Source organism: Octopus sinensis, linkage group LG5 (genome assembly GCF_006345805.1).
Source record: "Octopus sinensis linkage group LG5, ASM634580v1, whole genome shotgun sequence".
NCBI lineage: Eukaryota > Metazoa > Mollusca > Cephalopoda > Octopoda > Octopodidae > Octopus > Octopus sinensis.
The window spans coordinates 84,311,767-84,333,669 of record NC_043001.1 but is presented as its reverse complement, the minus strand read 5'-3'; the positions used below and the strand labels follow the sequence as shown (position 1 = coordinate 84,333,669).

Genomic DNA, 21,903 nt, shown 5'->3' with positions numbered 1-21,903 from the left:
GATACGAAATCCTCGTTGCCACTGTTATATCACAATACTACACAGTGGCTGTGTGTGATACGAAATCCTCGTTGCCACTGTTATATCACAATACTACACAGTGGCTGTGTGTGATACGAAATCCTCGTGCCACTGTTATAACAATACTACACAGTGGCTGTGTGTGCTACGAAATCTCGTCGCCACTGTTATATCGCAATACTACACAGTGGCTGTGTGTGATACGAAATCCTCGTTGCCACTGTTATATCACAATACTACACAGTGGCTGTGTGTGATACGAAATCCTCGTTGCCACTGTTATATCACAATACTACACAGTGGCTGTGTGTGATACGAAATCCTCGTTGCCACTGTTATATCACAATACTACACAGTGGCTGTGTGTGCTACGAAATCCTCGTTGCCACTGTTATATCACAATGCTACACAGTGGCTGTGTGTGCTACGAAATCCTCGTTGCCACTGTTATATCACAATACTACACAGTGGCTGTGTGTGATACGAAAAATTCGTTGCCACTGTTATATCACAATACTACACAGTGGCTGTGTGTGATACGAAATCCTCGTTGCCACTGTTATATCACAATACTACACAGTGGCTGTGTGTGATACGAAATCCTCGTTGCCACTGTTATATCACAATACTACACAGTGGCTGTGTGTGATACGAAATCTTCGTCGCCACTGTTATATCGCAATACTACACAGTGGCTGTGTGTGATACGAAATCCTCGTTGCCACTGTTATATCACAATACTACACAGTGGCTGTGTGTGATACGAAATCCTCGTTGCCACTGTTATATCACAATACTACACAGTGGCTGTGTGTGATACGAAATCCTCGTTGCCACTGTTATACCACAATACTACACAGTGGCTGTGTGTGCTACGAAATCCTCGTTGCCACTGTTATATCACAATGCTACATAGTGGCTGTGTGTGCTAGGAAATCCTCGTTGCCACTGTTATATCACAATACTACACAGTGGCTGTGTGTGATACGAAAAATTCGTTGCCACTGTTATATCACAATACAACACAGTGGCTGTGTGTGCTACGAAATCCTCGTTGCCACTGTTATCACAATACTACACAGTGGCTGTGTGTGCTACGAAATCCTCGTTGCCACTGTTATATCACAATACTACACAGTGGCTGTGTGTGATACGAAATCCTCGTTGCCACTGTTATATCACAATACTACACAGTGGCTGTGTGTGCTACGAAATCCTCGTTGCCACTGTTATATCACAATACTACACAGTGGCTGTGTGTGCTACGAAATCCTCGTTGCCACTGTTATATATCACAATACTACAAGTGCTGTGTGTGCTACGAAATCCTCGTTGCCACTGTTATAACACAATACTACACAGTGGCTGTGTGGTGCTACGAAATCCTCGTTGCCACTGTTATATCACAATACTACACAGTGGCTGTGTGTGATACGAAAAATTCGTTGCCACTGTTATATCACAATACTACACAGTGGCTGTGTGTGCTACGAAATCCTCGTTGCCACTGTTATATCACACTATACTACAGTGGCTGTGGTGATACGAAATCCTCGTTGCCACTGTTATATCACAATACTACACAGTGGCTGTGTGTGCTACGAAATCCTCGTTGCCACTGTTATATCACAATGCTACACAGTGGCTGTGTGTGCTACGAAATCCTCGTTGCCACTGTTATATCACAATACTACACAGTGGCTGTGTGTGATACGAAAAATTCGTTGCCACTGTTATATCACAATACTACACAGTGGCTGTGTGTGCTACGAAATCCTCGTTGCCACTGTTATATCACAATGCTACACAGTGGCTGTGTGTGATACGAAATCCTCGTTGCCACTGTTATATCACAATACTACACAGTGGCTGTGTGTGATACGAAATCCTCGTCGCCACTGTTATATCGCAATACTACACAGTGGCTGTGTGTGCTACGAAATCCTCGTCGCCACTGTTATATCGCAATACTACACAGTGGCTGTGTGTGATACGAAATCCTCGTTGCCACTGTTATATACATACTACACACAGTGGCTGTGTGTGATACGAAATCCTCGTTGCCACTGTTATATCACAATACTACACAGTGGCTGTGTGTGCTACGAAATCCTCGTTGCCACTGTTATATCACCATACTACACAGTGGCTGTGTGTGCTACGAAATCCTCGTTGCCACTGTTATATCACAATACTACACAGTGGCTGTGTGTGCTACGAAATCCTCGTTGCCACTGTTATATCACAATGCTACACAGTGGCTGTGTGTGCTATGAAATCCTCGTCGCCACTGTTATATCACAATACTACACAGTGGCTGTGTGTGCTACGAAATCCTCGTTGCCACTGTTATATCACAATACTACACAGTGGCTGTGTGTGCTACGAAATCTTCGTCGCCACTGTTATATCACAATACTACACAGTGGCTGTGTGTGCTACGAAATCCTCGTTGCCACTGTTATATCACAATACTACACAGTGGCTGTGTGTGATACGAAATCCTCGTTGCCACTGTTATATCACAATACTACACAGTGGCTGTGTGTGCTACGAAATCCTCGTTGCCACTGTTATATCACAATACTACACAGTGGCTGTGTGTGCTACGAAATCCTCGTTGCCACTGTTATATCACAATACTACACAGTGGCTGTGTGTGCTACGAAATCCTCGTTGCCACTGTTATAACACAATACTACACAGTGGCTGTGTGTGCTACGAAATCCTCGTTGCCACTGTTATATCACAATACTACACAGTGGCTGTGTGTGCTACGAAATCCTCGTTGCCACTGTTATATCACAATGCTACACAGTGGCTGTGTGTGCTACGAAATCCTCGTTGCCACTGTTATATCACAATGCTACACAGTGGCTGTGTGTGCTACGAAATCCTCGTCGCCACTGTTATATCACAATACTACACAGTGGCTGTGTGTGCTACGAAATCCTCGTTGCCACTGTTATAACACAATACTACACAGTGGCTGTGTGTGCCACGAAATCCTCGTTGCCTCTGTTATAACACAATGCTACACAGTGGCTGTGTGTGCTACGAAATCCTGGTCACCACTGTTATATCGCAATACTACACAGTGGCTGTGTGTGCTACGAAATCCTCGTCACCACTGTTATATCGCAATACTACACAGTGGCTGTGTGTGCTACGAAATCCTCGTTGCCACTGTTATATCACAATGCTACACAGTGGCTGTGTGTGCTACGAAATCCTCGTCGCCACTGTTATATCACAATGCTACACAGTGGCTGTGTGTGCTGCGAAATCCTCGTTGCCACTGTTATATCGCAATACTACACAGTGGCTGTGTGTGCTACGAAATCCTCGTTGCCACTGTTATATCGCAATACTACACAGTGGCTGTGTGTGCTACGAAATCCTCGTTGCCACTGTTATATCACAATACTACACAGTGGCTGTGTGTGCTACGAAATCCTCGTTGCCACTGTTATAACACAATACTACACAGTGGCTGTGTGTGCCACGAAATCCTCGTTGCCACTGTTATAACACAATACTACACAGTGGCTGTGTGTGCTACGAAATCCTCGTTGCCACTGTTATATCACAATGCTACACAGTGGCTGTGTGTGCTACGAAATCCTCGTTGCCACTGTTATATCGCAATACTACACAGTGGCTGTGTGTGCTACGAAAACCTCGTTGCCACTGTTATAACACAATACTACACAGTGGCTGTGTGTGCTACGAAATCCTCGTTGCCACTGTTATATCGCAATACTACACAGTGGCTGTGTGTGCTACGAAATCCTCGTTGCCACTGTTATATCGCAATACTACACAGTGGCTGTGTGTGCTACGAAATCCTCGTTGCCACTGTTATAACACAATACTACACAGTGGCTGTGTGTGCTACGAAATCCTCGTTGCCACTGTTATATCGCAATACTACACAGTGGCTGTGTGTGCTACGAAATCCTCGTTGCCACTGTTATATCGCAAAAATACACAGTGGCTGTGTGTGCCACGAAATCCTCGTTGCCACTGTTATATCGCAATACTACACAGTGGCTGTGTGTGCCACGAAATCCTCGTTGCCACTGTTATATTGCAATACTACACAGTGGCTGTGTGTGCCACGAAATCCTCGTTGCCACTGTTATATCGCAATACTACACAGTGGCTGTGTGTGCTACGAAAAATTCGTTGCCACTGTTATATTGCAATACTACAAAGTGGCTGTGTGTGCTACGAAATCCTCGTTGCCACTGTTATATAGCGCATACTACACAGTGGCTGTGTGTGCCACGAAATCCTCGTTGCCACTGTTATATTGCAATACTACACAGTGGCTGTGTGTGCCACGAAATCCTCGTTGCCACTGTTATATCGCAATACTACACAGTGGCTGTGTGTGCCACGAAATCCTCGTTGCCACTGTTATATTGCAATACTACACAGTGGCTGTGTGTGCCACGAAATCCTCGTTGCCACTGTTATATCGCAATACTACACAGTGGCTGTGTGTGCCACGAAATCCTCGTTGCCACTGTTATATCGCAAAAATACACAGTGGCTGTGTGTGCTACGAAATCCTCGTCACCACTGTTATATCGCAAAAATACACAGTGGCTGTGTGAGCTACGAAATCCCCGTCGCCACTGTGTAGTATTGCGATATAACAGTAACGACGAGGATGAGGTGCTCACATATAACAGGGATAAAATTACAATCAGCAATATTCCTATTGCGTTCATCAAATTTTGCTTGCTTGTGTAATTGTTTTCTTGCGAAGTAACTTAACTAGGAATAGGGCTGATTCCAATATAGGTTCATTTTATTTACGTAGCCAACAACGATATGTTAGTGAAATGTGTATGGTTGGTGCTATATAACCCTCGTTATTACTGATCCCACAGGTATATGATCAAAGATGTTTCTATCAACGAAATTCTCGTTACAGGCTTAGTGTTTATCGGAGTATATTATCTATTAATGTAGCTTCTCCAGTTTGTCAAGAGGCTAAAGTAAGACTCAAGGAAAATTTGGTTGCTATTTCTAGGAGACAAAGTGGTCATCTAGAAACATTTTTATTGTCTTACAATGAGTTGATTACGACTATTAATATGAAAAGCAAAACTTTAAAAAAATTAAACTGAAAACATTTATTTTCTCCTTTTCGCTTCGTAAAGAAACTTATTTTTATATCCTATTTGTTTACAGAAACAACAAAGCTTCACGTAAAACAGATGATTTTTGTTTATTTTACTAAATAATAGATTTATATGTTGTAAGATGTGTCGTACAATTTTCTTCGTGCGCATATGACTACACATATAGCAGCAAATTATTTAACCGAGATATCCATTAATATGTAAAACTATGGCTGAAATGAGATCCAGCTAAATCAAAACGCCACAATTCTGTCGAATTTGGATAATTTCTCTGAGATTTGTAACTGCAGAACTCATAATAAAGCTACAGCTTCATATAGTTTTCAAACAGCAATAATGACATATCGGATTCACCTCATTGGCTATATGCACCTCTTTTGCGTAAAACGTTGGAAATTCTTCTGAAGAATCACAGTAGATTAACACGGCCTCCGTTAATAACAAATTCCACCGAAGTCTTTCATTATTGTTACTTTTATTTGTAAAAATGAATATTTCACGAAATATAGAATCATTATACAACCTATGTAACGTAATACAATATGTTTTCGCTTTGCTTTCATTTTGTACTTAAATTCTCTCTTGCATTACTTCAAATGATTTTTTTCCAAATCTTTTAAACGTAAAATTATCTGCCACATCTAATCGCGCATAAATAAAGTCACACCTGAAAAAACTATAATCTATGAATGGCTACATAAGGATCCTTATCTCAACATGTTTAAAATATACAAAACTAAAGCAGTTAATATATTAGGTAGATTCAATCGACTTAATCACATCTAAAAAAATACCTGGTTTTGTTCAAAAATTTTAAAGATCGGATAAGACAGAAGACAACTCTCAACTGTAATTATTTATTCATATTATGAAAGAAATAAAAGGCCGAAAGAAAGCTATTTAAAGAGAAATAATGCATAATATTTCCAGAGATTTAGCTTAAAAGAATCCAAAACCCTGGTCTTTTACAAGGAGAGAAGTCAAATAAATTATTTTTTTACAAGCACTTTGAAAAAATAATTTGAAAACGATTTAATAAAGTGATGGTAAAGAAAAAAGCCATACAAATTTAATATCACACGATATTTTTATTATTATTATTATTATTATTATTATTATTATTATTATTATTATTATCACCATCATTATTGTCATCACCATCATCATCATCACTGTCATCATAAGCATTATCATCATTACTTCGTGTAACAATGTACTTGGGAGACTTTGAAGTGAAAATATCATGCAAACAATATGTGAGTTTCAGTGTCTGTGCCTGGTTCATATATATATATATATATATATATATATATATATATATATATATATTCACAACTCGATTCACATTTGTCAGTGTTCTGTTTCAGCCACTTCTAGGCGATCTTAGTTCTTGAAGAGGAATCTGGAAGGAGATATAAATTCTTCGTCTAAAACAACATGGAATTTAAAGGAGAAAGAATACATTATATGGCGAGATATCGTAGGCGTAAAATTATAAGAATTAATTCTTAAATTTCCAGCAATTATTCAACTACGCTGTCGACCATTTCTTCAACTTGCGCTCACTCATGACGCCATTATCCTTTTACGTTTGGTCCAATATAAATGTAGCCAGTGACGTCATTGTAAGAGTCAAAGGAATACATGAAGCTTTCTAGAATGTCTTTGATAAACTTTGGCCTTCCCGCATTGCTGCGTTGATTTAAGCAATTATACGAACACCGCTCACTATCTCTCTCTCCCTCTTTCTCTCCACCTCTCTCTTTCTCTTACATTCACTGTTCCAGTTTAAATATATATGCATATCTCACTATATATAACACTCTATCTGCTTGTCCCTCCTCTTACCATCTCTCTCTCTCTTCATCACTCTATCTCTCTCTCTCTCCACACACACACACACACACATATATATATATATATATATGCACACACACACACAAACACATATATATATATATATATATATTTGTGTGTGTGCGTGTGTGTGTCTGTATGCCTGTCTTTATGTATGCGCATGTGAATGTGTGCCTATATCTATATATATACATATATATATATTTATATATGTACATAATTCATATATATTCTATATACATACATATGCATGTGCGTGTGTGTGTATCTGTCTGTCTGTATACACACACATATAGCAGATGGCCTGCCATCGATGGACGCCTTTGAAACCTCTGTTGTTATTTGAGATGTATTTATCGGTCAAAAGCATAAGTTTATGAGAAAAACATCTCCGGGATGCTTAAAGACCTCTTTACGTTATCTCTCAATAAACAAGGCTATAGTGTACAATCTCTGACCTACTAGACTTTTATATGCTACTGTATTCTGTAACTGATGTACAGTATAGCTAGAAAGGAAAAATAGCTTAGGTAACACGTGTATCAGTGGATGTACAAAAAATCACCAAAGTATTAGTGTAGTTCGTGCATATATTTTCATTATTATTTATATAAAAATTAACTGCAGGTTTATATATATATATATGTATGTGTGTGTGTGTGTGTAAATATGTATGCATATATATTCATATATTATGTATACACACATATATATATATATATGTACATATATATATATAAATATATATATATGTGTGTGTGTGTGTACATATATACATATATAACTATATATATATATGTATATATATATATACATATACATATATATACATACATATACATTATATATATATATAATATATATATATATATGTATATATATATATACATATATACATACATACATACATACATACATACATACATACATACATACATACATACATACATACATACATACATATAGTAGTCAATGAAATTCCAAGACACCCTGATTTTTATGTTTATTTTTGTATTTTTATAACTACAATATTGTAAATTACAAAACCAAGTTTACATTCATGTATTCCGCAATCTTCAGTTTTATGTACGAGGGACGTTCAATAAGTAATGCCTCTGACCCACTTCCAGGTGTTTGATCTAGTTGAAATTTTGCATGTGCAATTACTTATATCTCTATAGATTAGCTCTGAACTAATTATGGTTTCAGATTTACAGGTGTTTGAACTGAGTCAAGTGTGAAATGGAGCCTGTTGAGTGTCGAGCAGTGATCCGGTTTTTGTATTTCAAAGGACACACACCATGGGAGACTTTTGATAAAATGAAAGTAACTTATGGTGATGATGCCCCATCATATGACCTTGTAAAACGCTGGCATCGTGAATTCAAACATGGTCGGAACTCTGTGGAAACAGCTCCCAGATCTGGTCGACCCCCTTCTGCCATTGATGAGGCATCTGTCCGTCAAGTTGAGGCTGCCATTTTGGAAGATCGACGCATAACTATTCGCCAGATAGCCCATAAGGTCAAGATTAGTACCGGGTCAGTGGAAACTATCATTCACGACCATTTGCATATGCAAAAGGTGACTGCCAGATGGATTCCCAGGTTGCTCACACCTTTCCAGAAGCAAGAACGCGTCGAGTGCTCGAGGATGAATTTGGAGACGTACCAAGAAGATGAGTCAAACTTTTTCAAAAAGACTGATTACACAGGATGAAACCTGGGTCCATCACTATAATCCAGAGACCAAAGCCCAGTCAATGCAGTGGAAGCACCGTGACTCACCTCCTCCAAAGAAGGCAAGGTCATGCTCACAGTCTTCTGGGACCAGGACGGAGTTGTGATGACAGATTTCCTGGCAAAGGGTACCACAATTACAGGAGCCTATTATGCTTCACTTTTGAGGAAATTAAGAGAAGCTATCAAAATCAAGAGGCGGAGCAAGATCAGCGAAGGCATCCTCCTCCTGCAGGACAACGCTCCGGTCCACAAATCGCGTGTCGCCAGATCAGAAGCACAGGCGTGCGGCTATTAACTCCTCCCCCACCCCCTACTCTCCTGACTTTGCACCCTCTGATTTTCACCTCTTCCCAGCCATGAAGTTGTTTTTGAAAGGAAAACATTTCCCAGATGATGCAGCCTTGATTTCTAAAGTCACGTCGTGGATGGGGGACCAAGCTGGGGTCTTTTACAAAAACGGTCTCCAGCGCTGGATCAAACGATGGGAGAAATGCGTAACTCTGAGTGTTTCCTATGTAGAAAAAGACCAATAACTGTGCCAAGTTCCGTTGCTCTACTGCTATGGGAAGTGGGTCAGGGGCATTACTTATTGAACGTCCCTCGTAGTTTTAGTATTATTCGACAGTTGTGTGTCATAATTGACACTTATGTCAATTATGAAGCATGTCTCCTGGTTAATACTTCTACCACATAAACCTATAGATTGAGGAAAGCCAGAAAGTAATTGTATTATATATGAAATATTGTAGAATTAAAAAAAAATACAAAATTATTAACGTACAAATAGACTTTGCTGCATTGGCTAATTTGTTTTATTATATATAGAGGATCAGACAAACATAATGCGGGACCTGGAAACTAATATGATCAACGACGCCTTGTTTCATGAACATATCAAAACGGTGGAAACGGGCAAATGCCTTTCAAAACAAAAGACCAGAAAACTAAGCTGTTTCTGTGGAGGGCATTTGTTCTCAGCCGACCGGACTGCAGCTCTCCACTATGGTCACACCACAGTGTCACATTAAAAGCAGAACTTGAAGCAGTTCAGCAGAATTATGCCAAGAGGACTGAATCAATGGAATGGCTAAGGTACAAGGAAATACTGAAAGAATTATTACTCTACTCTCTGGAGCAAAGCCAGGACAGATAGGTAGTGGTATACACGTGGAAGATTCTAGAGGAGGTGGCGCTAACCTTTGGTGTGGGATGCGATACCAACCCCCAAATAGTCTCACCTATCCTATCTAAACACAGCACCAGATACAGTACAAGCCTGTGATTCAAAGGCCTACAGCTTGTCAAAAATGTGAGGTATCTACATAGAGGGAGGTTAGATGGTTACAAGAAACAACTTGACGTTCAGCTGTCGAACATGATCCTACATCATTGCAAGAAACCCAAAAGGAAACAGCAATACTTTCTCCTTCACCAAAAGCCAATCACAATAGAATGGCCATTGCAACGCTGATAAGACTGGCGGTATCCCAGCATGGTCCCATTTATATAAGCATATAATCCTAATATATATATATATATACCAAGAGCAATAAAGATTCAAGTTAATTTAAAAGAATTTACTTGAATATGGTACCTAACTTAGATGCACCAAAAAAAACTATACTGATTTAACAATACAGTAATGTGGGGTGATATAAGCGAGAAAGAGCAACAAGAATGGATAGGTTTTTAGTACGATCGTTTCATACAAGGACAGGTTTTATTAAAAGTTGCAAAGATTACAGCATATAAGTCCCGTACTCATCAGCTAAAATACATGTAAGTTCTCTAGACATCCTAGTGTTTGAGGCTATACTCATGAAGTAATGTAGATAATTAAACAGATTTCTAAAGTTCATTAAAGTTCTTTAAATCTGTTTAATTATCTACATTACTTCATGAGTATAGCCTCAAACACTAGGATGTCTAGAGAACTTACATGTATTTTAGCTGATGAGTTAGGGACTCGTTTATATGCTGTAATCTTGCAACTTTAATAAAACCTGTCCTTCTTTCTCGCGTATATATATATATATATATATATATATATATATAACTTGGCGTTAGGAAGGGCATCCAGCTGTTGAAACACTACCAGATCAGACATATATATATATATTCTTCTGTCTCCTGCTTCTGAAGAAGAACTTTGATCGAAACGTAAACCACCTTTTCTTCCTTTCTTGAGTGTCTTCTAATACTTTGCATGCACCAAGTCCTCGCGTTGTTGTTTTGTTTTCTTGTGTTTGTTCCCCGCTTTTATTTATTTAATTGGGGGATCTACTATTTACCGCACGCTCACACGGACCCCCATCGGATTACATTACCATGTTCATTCGGAATACCCCAATTCTGCACCTTGATTTTATATATATATGTATATATAATATTATTATATATATATATATATATATATATATATAGATATATATAAATGTATATACATATATATGCACGCTCATAATCACACGCCCGGAATCACACACACACATATATGTATATTCATCTATTTATTTGTTTGTAAAGGTGTCGGTTCCTAATATAGAAACAATGCTCCGTCATGGGAATTTAGATAACACAATAAATATAATTACTAAATGGCTTCACTCATTTACTAAAACTTCCACCTTTCACTTACTATTACTTAAATATTCAATAACTTCTATTCTATTTTTATACGTACACATATATATATATATAAACTGGATATAGAAGTTGTAGGTTCCAAGACAATTGAGCTCACATGTTTACTTGCTCACTAATTTTGATAGAAATGGTTATCAGTGCTGGGAAGCTGACCTCTGCATCAGTAAACTATTTCTATTCATGTCCCAAATGACAACGTCGGGATTGTTTGTATTGCATTTCTTGGAGGCATTGAAGCCGATGTTTTTCAACAGCTGTGTTTGTCTTAAAACGTGAAAATACGCTTGTACGTATGTATGTATGTGTGTGTGTATGTATGTATGTATGTATGTATGTATGTATGTATGTATGTATGTATTATGTATGTATGTATGTTTGTGTATGTGCACTTGAGTGTGTATGTATGTGAAGGAAAGTATATGTGTATGCATGTTGATGCTCGAATGAATGTTTGTATGTATGTAGGCATACGTGCATTCATGTATGTACATGTATATGTGCATATATATATATAAGCGTAGTTATATATATATATATATATATATATATACGCGTAGTTATGTGCTTTAACACGAAACACTTCACCCAGTCATTTTTTCCAGAGCATCATATTCCCACCATCTTCAAATATGCCGCAGGCAATACACATGCAACAAACATAAACCTACAGATGCTCAACGTGACCTTCAGCTGAACCAATATCACCAATCTAACTTTGGAACTAGTTAAATGAAAATCTGAAATTATTAATAAGATAATTAGTGCAAATGTGATATGCTGTAGACACATTGTCGGCTGGAGGTGAATATTTTCGTACCATCCAACACGGTTAAGCATTATTTTAAGACCAGAAGTAACAACTGGTGCACTGTCTGGTATGTAAAGAAATATTTTGTTATGGAGATGTCTGAGAATCGATGTGGCCAAGAAGCGATACGAGCAGATAGTCAATCATAAAAGACGTCTTTGTTGCTAGTGTTATCGCTCTTGCTAAGTAGGCGAGTTAGCAGAATCGTTAGCAACGCCGGAAAATTTGCTTAGCGGCATTTCGTCCGTCTCTGCTTTTTGAGATTAAATTCCGCCGAGGTCGACTTTACCTTTCATCCTTCCCGGGTCGATATAATAAGTACCAGTTGAGCACTTGAACCGATGTAATCGACTTACTCATCACCCAAAATTTCAGGCCTTGTGCCCCTAGTAGAAATGAATATTGTTTCCCTTGTTAAAGAGAATCGTCAACACGCCGGGCAATATGCTTAGCAGTGTTTCTTCCGACTTTACGTTCTGACTTCAAATGCTGCCGGGCTCGACTCTGCTCTTCATCCTCTCGAGATCGATAAAATAATTATCAGTTAAGCACCGGGGTCGAAGTAATCAATTGATCTCCCTACCTCGAAGTTGTTCACCTTTTGCCAAAATTTAAACTAAATATTATTGCTTTTGTTCTTCGCCCTGCCACTCTTGTTTTTCCTTATGTGGCCGATCTATAATACTCTTTTAGATGATCCGTCAAACGGATTCACCACAACATATATACCCTACTTATGTATTATTGAATACCATCACCCTGCTTACCCTCACCTGTAGGAGTTTATTATGTGTGAGTCAGCTTAGATATGGTCTCACTTTTCACTTTGATCTTGTATTCCTGTAATCGCCTTTCTTTTACTAACATATTTTTCAGCACTTCCTTGTTCGGGTTCCACAACATTAAATATACCACAAGGTTAATCATCTTTAAAAGAATAATTGCAATAGCACATTTTGTCAGCTAAGGACAGCCGAAGCTTCTTTGAAGACCTCTTATTTTTCAGACCGACTGGCATGTCAAAACAACTTTTCGATCAGTAATATTTATCTACTATAAGCACAAGGCCAGACATTTTGCGAGACGGAACAAGTCGTTTACTTCAGTCAACTCCGAAAGGATGAAAAGGCAAAGTCGACCTCGGCGAAATTTGAACTCAAAACATAAAAACGGACAAAATACCTCTAAGTTCTGTTTGGAATGCTAACGATCCTGCCGGATCGCCGGCCTTCACTCTATAATGAATGGTTACAACAATGATACCTACTTGTGATGTGAAGAATTTCCCTCAATGACCCGGGTATTTTCGATTGTTGTATGGTTTTTACCACAAATGCAAACCAATACCGTTCAGCTGGAAATCAAACAAACAAAATTTCAGATTAACTAACAGAATTGTCTTTATACATAAATTTTCACATACTTAAATTCAGATACATTTTAAAACCATTTCCGCAAGATAATCAAGTTTACTGACTGAAAATTTCACATTGTTTCTTAAAAGGTACTCGTTAATTTGTTCTTATATATATATTATATATATATATATATATAATATATATATATATATATATATATATATATATATATATATATATACATATATATATATATATATATATTGATAGAAATGGTAAGACAACAAAAGAATGAAAGAGACCTCGATATTATATAAATAGAGGAATTTATCTGTAAATGTAATATGTGACAATTATTCGGTAGCCATGATAAAACTCCGAGTTTCGGATGCCGAGGTGGAAATCCACGCCGCCATCTCTTCAGTTATCCGGCCATCAGAAAAATGCTATGAAAAATGACGGTTATACAAAGGGAAATTACTGCGTGATTGACCGTTATTAAGACAAAAGAGTTATTTGAATGACTGCTAAGTGAGGGGAGGGAGTAAAAGTAAGCGGGTAAAAATGTTCATAGTATGTGTAGGTATGGATATGCGCGCTTACACGAATACTATGAACAATTTTACTCCTGCAATATATATATATATGTGTGTGTAGGCGTGTGGCTTAGTGGTTAGGGTGTCAGCATCATGATCGTAAGATTATGGTTTCGATTCCTGGACCGGGCGACACGTTGTGTTCTTGAGCAAAACACTTCGTTTCACGTTGCTCCAGTCCACTCAGTCCCCGTTCAGCTGGGGAACACATACGCCATTGAAACCGGGAAACCAGGCCCATGAGCCTAGCTAGGCTTTAAAAAGGCCTATTTATTTTATAATTATATATATATATATATATATATATATATATGCCATTCCGTATGTAGTTTGCAGTCACTTCTGTTTCTAAAACGTCGATTAGTACACCGGAGTCTGCTAAATACCTAACGCTAATAACGAATAGATGCCTAGCCTGCCAGTTGTTTGTGATATTTGTGATTCGAGAATAAATGTTTTCTATATTAGTGGAGCTTAAATTTGTCTAAGCATGCAGTTGATAGTGAATACTTGCTACTTATGGTAGTCAAATAAGCAGAAATCTATATTTAGAAATTTCACCGCCGTTACTGAGCACCTTCCGTTTACTACTGATACTTCTGTAACTTTTAGTTCTGTACGTCTAGACAAGAAACTTTCACAAGACGACAACTACAGTTTTGTGGCTTTCTTACACTGTATCCATATTAATTAAAATATTCAGAATGCTATTTTGAACTAACACTGCTTCCATTGTTAACAACGAAATTTTATCTAGCCATCCGGCCATTTGCGACACCGGTAATTTGTGAATCACACATTTGCTGTATCAGGAGAGGCTAAATTTGTCAAAGCATGCCGTTGAAAGTGGACAAAGTACCTGTGACTGATGACACTTAAAGAAGCAAATACTTGAATCGAGCAATTCCATCGACACTAATGAATATTTCCGTCTCCTACTAATATTCTTCTGTTCTTTTTAGCACTATACGTCTATGCGAGATACTTTCTCAAGACGAAAACCATAGTTTTCCGCGTTAAGTAAGATATACAGAATGCTATCGGGCACAAATTTCCAAACTCCAGATAATAGCTTGTTTGTCGTAAAACGTTAGATAACCTCTAAGGCATTCACTCAAATATTAAAAGCGTTTTAGAAAAAAATAACTCGTTAGTTGAATAAGAACTTATATTTCGTTGGTCAGTTCACTGGTATTCTCAGGACAGTTGTATTTTAATAATGTAAACAAACACCAAACAGTATACGACAAAGTGTCCAGCCAAAAAGGCGACTGTTTAATAATGAAGAAGGTACGAGATTATAATGGATTACCGAAATTAAGTGAGCCCAAGGATAGAGGAAGGAATCTTTGAGTAAACCAGTTGGCCTCATCTGAACTCATATATGTATACACAGATGTACACATATATAACTATATATATATATACATAAATACATACATATATATATGCTTTGGACAGATTTCTGGTAACACAATGCTTATACAAATAAGTACATACGTATATACATACTCTTTCACACCATACGCATATGTGTGTGCACCCCCCCCCCACTTACACACATACTCACAGTAACTTATGTAACTTACGTCCATAAACACATTTGATGGATGCTTCATTCCAGACTGTCTTGTCTGGACACTGCATGAGAAACAAAAGTCCATGACTGCACTGGTAGAACTGTGAGATCGATTTAAACTTCGGGTAGTAACTGTTCGGTTGGCAGGGTATACACCGAGTGTTGTTAGTGTCAAATACACACAAGGGTGTGGCTGTGAGAAGAAAAGAAAATGAAATTAATAAAATATTTCCGTATTTTCCGTCATGCAAGTCGACGTAAAACATAACTACTGTGTAAACATTCGTGTTCAAATATTGTCACTATCTTTCCAAACCATATTGCATTTCACATGGAATTTTGGATTCCTGGGAGCTATCTTTGGTCTGTAAGTCGACTTCCCTCATTTGGCTTCAAATTTTGTTTTGAAAATGTTGCTTTGTGTGCCGGAAAATAAGGTAATCTGTTTTGTTATGACGTGCGTTATGGAAAGGGTTACATTGACCCTATTCTGATAAGTTTATTAGGAGTAATATTTATCGAGGTTGAACTTATTGGATTTTAATTTATAAATGAAAGGCACACAAATTTTGCAAATAAATGTTCTGATGATTTACAACAATTGCCCCACTACCAATTCCAGATAGAGAAAACTTGTACAATACAGTCTAAGTTATGGGTTATTATTCGACTGTTATTGCTAAATAACCATAATGTTGCATAGCCATCTTTTGGTTGGTTTCATTATCCATTATCCTGAAAATCTTCCTCGGATATTAAAACTGCTGCAGTGTACTATATGTTTCAGTTATCATCTCTCTATTTTATTTTATCGATCTATTCAGATCATTTTAATCCTTGGTACAAACAGATTAATATGCTACGCTTGTGGATAGTTATATTTGCTGGCGATGATTCCAACCAGAGTCGAAACGCATGTACAACTGTGTTTTTCTTTTACTGTCCACGAATATATTGTAAATGCATTGTTTATACTAGGTGTAACATACCGTGTCCGTTAATAAATCTATAGATATGTTCAACAGTACAAGATACTCTCTTTTACTCTTTTACTTGTTTCAGTCATTTGAATGTGGCCATGCTGGAACTCCATCTTTAGTCAAGCAAATTGACCCCCAAGACTTATTCTTTGTAAGCCTAGTACTTATTCTAACTGTTTCTTTTGCCGAACCGCTAAGTTACGGAGACGTAAACACACCAGCATCTGTTGCCAAACGATGTTGGGAGGACAAACACAGACACACAAACACACAAACACACACACACACACACACACACACACACACATATATATATATATATATATACATATATACGACGGGATTCTTTCAGTTTCCGTCTACCAAATCAACTCACAAAGCTTTGGTCGGCCCGAGGCTATCGCAGAAGACATTTGCCCAAGGTACCACGCAGTGGGACTGAACCCGGAGCCATGTGGTTAGTAAGCAGGCTACTTATCACACACCAACACTATTAATACAGTAATTTAATATTCAATGCTGTTGCGACGGAAGTGAAAATATGCCTATCGACTTAGTTTAGCCACTAATATCTGTAGGCTTATAAGCAATATGTTCGTGGATAGTTAAGGAGGGTGCACAGCTGCTGTTCGAACACCAAATAGATTTGAAATGCGAAGCATAAAAAGATGTTCCTGCTTCTTCTGCGCATGCGTATTGTGTATGTAGATGTAATGTTAAAAATAAATTGCAACATGGAATGTTGGCTAAAAAACTTATAGAAATGTTCTACAGTAAATTATTGCATTGAAACGATAAACTGATAACACAACAACAATTATAATTTCATATAAAATACGCTGAAATGTGTTTACAAATTGTTATTTGTAATTTAATTTACCGCGTGAAAGAGTTAAGCTTTACGAAATTTAATTTAACTAGTGAAAAAGTTATGCTTTCTGATATTTATCCTTAAATCATTTACATACTATAAACCCAAACTACGTCTACACTAACATATTTGTTTCCTTATTTCTTTACTGCCCACAAGGGGCTAAACATAGAGGGGACAAACAAGGATAGACAAACGGATTAGGTCGCGGATTAGGTCGAATACATCGACCCCAGTGCGTAACTGGTACTTATTTAATCGACCCAGAAAGGATGAAAGGCAAAGTCGACTTCGGTGGAATTTGAACTCAGAACGTAGCCGCAGATGAAACACCGCTAAGCATTTCGTCCGGCGTGCTAACAATTCTGCCAGCTCACCGCCTTATACACTAACGTATTTGTTTCCTCCCGGTTTTTTATGTATGTATGTATGTATGTATGTATGTATGTATGTATGTATGTATGTATGTATGTATGCATGTATGTATGAATATATGTTTGTGTCTGTATGTATAGAAAATAATGCTACCTACTTGTTGGATCAATTGGTTCATAGATAGAGATAGGTCTTTGAGAAAAAGTCATGTTGTAGACACCTGCAAGAGAAAAGCGGCGTATATTTATATAGTACATGAATTTACTTTGATATATGCTCAGAAATATAAAAATGTATGTGCGTGTATGTGCGTGTATGTGCAGTGTGACTGAACCCTGAACCGCGTTTGAGAAGCAAACGTCTTGCCATTGTATTTGTGAGTATATGAGTATAAGCATATGTATATGTATGTATATGTATGTATATGTATGTATATGTATCTATATAGATATATGCGTGTGTATGAGAAAGAGAGAAAGAGAGAGAGAAAGAGAAAGAAATAAAATAAGGAGAGAGAGAGACAGGGACAAAATTTGCATATTTTGAATATATTTTATAACTGACTATGTGTATATTCAATATACGTGTATACTGTATTAGCTAGTTCTGATTCATGATAGTAGTAGTAGTAGTAGTAGTAGTAGTAGTAGTAGTAGTAGTAGTAGTAGTAGTAGTAGTAGTTGTTGTTGTTGTTGTTGTTGCTGTTGTTGTTTTTGTTGTAGCAGCAGCAGCAAGATGTGACTACAGTCTGATACTCCTGGCAACCAACGAATAAATTAAGTAGAAACTGACCTTTGTGCACACACTGAGCTGCCATTTGATGCCACCACATCCCATCCGGACATAGTTTCGGCTGGAGTACGCCCTCAACACATTTATAGTAGAGGTCCTGTCTGAACGGGTGACTGTAAGTTATACCCACAGTACAATGTTGGCACCCTGCTTCATAGTGATCGAATAAACACATTTTTGACACTGGAAAAGAGAGAACTTCGACTCAAAATCTTTGAAATAAAAATCGAACGGCATTATCATCATCACCTTCACAACAACATTATAACATAGATACATAAATGAATCATACAATCATCTCACTCTACCGCCACAAATATTTTATACAACTACCATCAACACTATCACAACACTGCGCCACTACAGGAAAATACTCTGTCACTACGTACTAGAATAGCATCACACGTCTTGCTACGGAGTAGCAACTAAATTTTCCATAGGTCTGGCTGTGTGGCTAAATGTTTGCTTCTCAACTGCATGGGTCCAGGTTCCGGCTTACTGCTTAGGACTTTGGGCATGTCTCTTTCACTTTAGCCCCGTGCAGATTCCGGTTTATAAATAGATGCGGTCGATAAGTACCCAGAAATTAAAAGAAACCCGCCGTATATATATATATATATATATATATATATAATATATATATATATATATGTATGTATGTATATAATTATGTATATATTATGTACATTCTTCTGTGTGTGCGTGGTTATGTATTTGTGTTTTCCCCACATCACCACTTGACAACTGTTTTTTGTTCGTTACATCCCTGTAACCTTGCAGTTCAGCAACGTACATCCGCTATAATAAGTAGTAGGCTTTAAGAAAATATATACTGGGGAGTGAATCGTACAGCTAAAACCCTGCGAGGGGATGCTCCAGCATGACCGCAGGCCAATGACTCAAACAAGTAAAAGAGAAAAGATATTTTGACAAGGGAGACAAACAACAGAAAATTTACTCTTAGACGTGCAATAACTGAGACAAGGGACGAACGTTTAGAGTTAAACAGCTTTTGCTTCATAGGCATGTTTAATTAGTCTAGACTTGAGCCTGAATAGCATCGTTAACAACAACAACTATAAACACATCGACATCATCACAAAATTATTCAACCATAAGTTACTAAGCAAAAATTAACAAAATATTTTCATATTTACTTACGGTCAACATGTCCAGCCGGTATCTGTGGCCACCTAGGGGTCAAGAACTGAAGAGGAATATCATTGGCCAGGGCAGCATCTATGAAAGAAAATCACATGAATACTTTTATTTCTTAATTGCCTACACAGGGGGCTAAACTTAGAGCAATGCCTGGAAAATTCATTGATTAAATGGAAAATGCGAGCATGAAAAGTAATACAGTTCTATATTTAAGAGATGAAGATTTATGTACGTTATTTATATTTGACGGATATTTGTCCTCATCTTGTTTGTTGTTAATACAACGTTCCTGTTGATATAACCTCCAGCCTTCATCAGGTGTCTTGGGAAAATTTCGAACCTGGGTTCTCATTCTTAAGGCATTTTTCGATGTTGGTATTATTATTATTATTATTATTATTATTATTATTATTATTATTATTATTATTATCATTATTATTATTATTATTATCATTATTATTATTATTATTATTTTCATTATTATATTATTATTATTATTATTATTATTATTATTATTATTATTATATTAATATTAATATTAATATTAATATTATTATTATTATTATTATTATCATTATTATTATTATTATTATCATCATCATCATCATCATTATTATTATTATTATTATTATTATTATTATCATTATATTATTATTATTATTATTATTATTATTGTTATTATTATTATTAGGATCATGCCCGTACTCTTAACCACAAGCCCCTGGGCATATGGCGTAGTGGTTAAGAGTGCGGGCTACTAACTCTAAGATACCGAGTTCGATTTCATGCAGTGACCTGAATAATAATGATAATAATAATAATATAATAATAATAATAATAATAATAATAATAATAATAATAATATAATAATAATAATAATAATAATAATAACAACAACAACAACAACAACAATAACTACAACACCGAAAAATACCTTAGGAATGAGTATCCAGGTTAAAAATTTCCCTAAGACACCCGATGAAAGCTGGAGGTTATATCAGCCGAAACGTTATGTTAACAACAAACAAGATAATGATAAATATCCGTCAAATATAAATAATGTACATGAAAAGTATAATATCCTAAGATATATATATAAGTTCAGTAAAAATTTAGATTCAGATGAATATGGTACTTAAGTTGGAGGCACCACAATTTAGTAAGTTGTTGGTAAAAACATATTCTTTATCTATCTCCTTATCTTCTGGGTGATTTTGGATAAAATTATACTAATGAGTCCTTCGAATTTAATTAAATTCTATACTTTTGAGCGGCTGAAGATTGCTCTACATTTTAAATCGATGTAATGTTTTCATTGTTCAAATGGAGTCACATGAAACGATCGTACTGCATTACCTCTGGATATCCTTGTTGCTTATTTTGATAATATGTATATATATATATATATATATATATATATACATATGCATGTATGTGTATATATACACATATTTATATATTTATATATGTATGTGTGCATGCATAGATACACATCCACACATATACAGACGCACACACATACACTTACATATACACGGACACGCACCCACCAAAGCCTATACTCTTTCGAACATGGTACTTATCGGTTTGATAAGTGCCATGCATCTACTTTCGTGCCTTCGAATTATTTTTAAGTTTTATTTCCCTTGATTCTTCTAACAAACCTACTCACATACACACACAGACATGGACATAAATATATACATATGTATATGCATATATATATATGTTTTTCATTTTTTATTCTTTTTACTTGATTCAGTTATTTGACTGCGGCCATGCTGGAGCAAAACCTTAAAGTGTTTTAGTCGAAGAAAATCGACCACAGGACATATTCTTTATAAGTTTGTTACTGATTCTATCGTACTCTTTGCCGAACCGCTGGGTTGCAAGTACATAAACTCACCAGCATCGGTTATCAAGCGATGACGGGGAAAACAAGACACAGACCCACGAACTTA

At 36.8% G+C, this 21,903-nt stretch overlaps 1 protein-coding gene across 50 annotated transcripts in view; it reads right to left on the bottom strand.

Annotated features, from left to right (window-relative positions):
* Window positions 1–6,020: 6,020 nt before the first annotated feature.
* The window catches only part of LOC118763360, a 95,653-nt gene continuing 79,770 nt past the window's right edge, over window positions 6,021–21,903 (bottom strand). For all 50 annotated transcript variants that reach the window (XM_036502791.1, XM_036502794.1, XM_036502795.1 and 47 more), the window contains 7 exons: window positions 19,943–20,020; window positions 18,782–18,964; window positions 18,147–18,209; window positions 15,774–15,956; window positions 13,498–13,584; window positions 6,507–6,579; window positions 6,021–6,476 (listed from right to left, as the gene is read on the bottom strand). In XM_036502791.1, coding sequence (XP_036358684.1) covers window positions 6,551–6,579; window positions 13,498–13,584; window positions 15,774–15,956; window positions 18,147–18,209; window positions 18,782–18,964; window positions 19,943–20,020 — 623 coding nt within the window. In that variant the 3' untranslated portion in view covers window positions 6,021–6,476; window positions 6,507–6,550. The remainder of the gene's footprint in view (window positions 6,477–6,506; window positions 6,580–13,497; window positions 13,585–15,773; window positions 15,957–18,146; window positions 18,210–18,781; window positions 18,965–19,942; window positions 20,021–21,903) is intronic.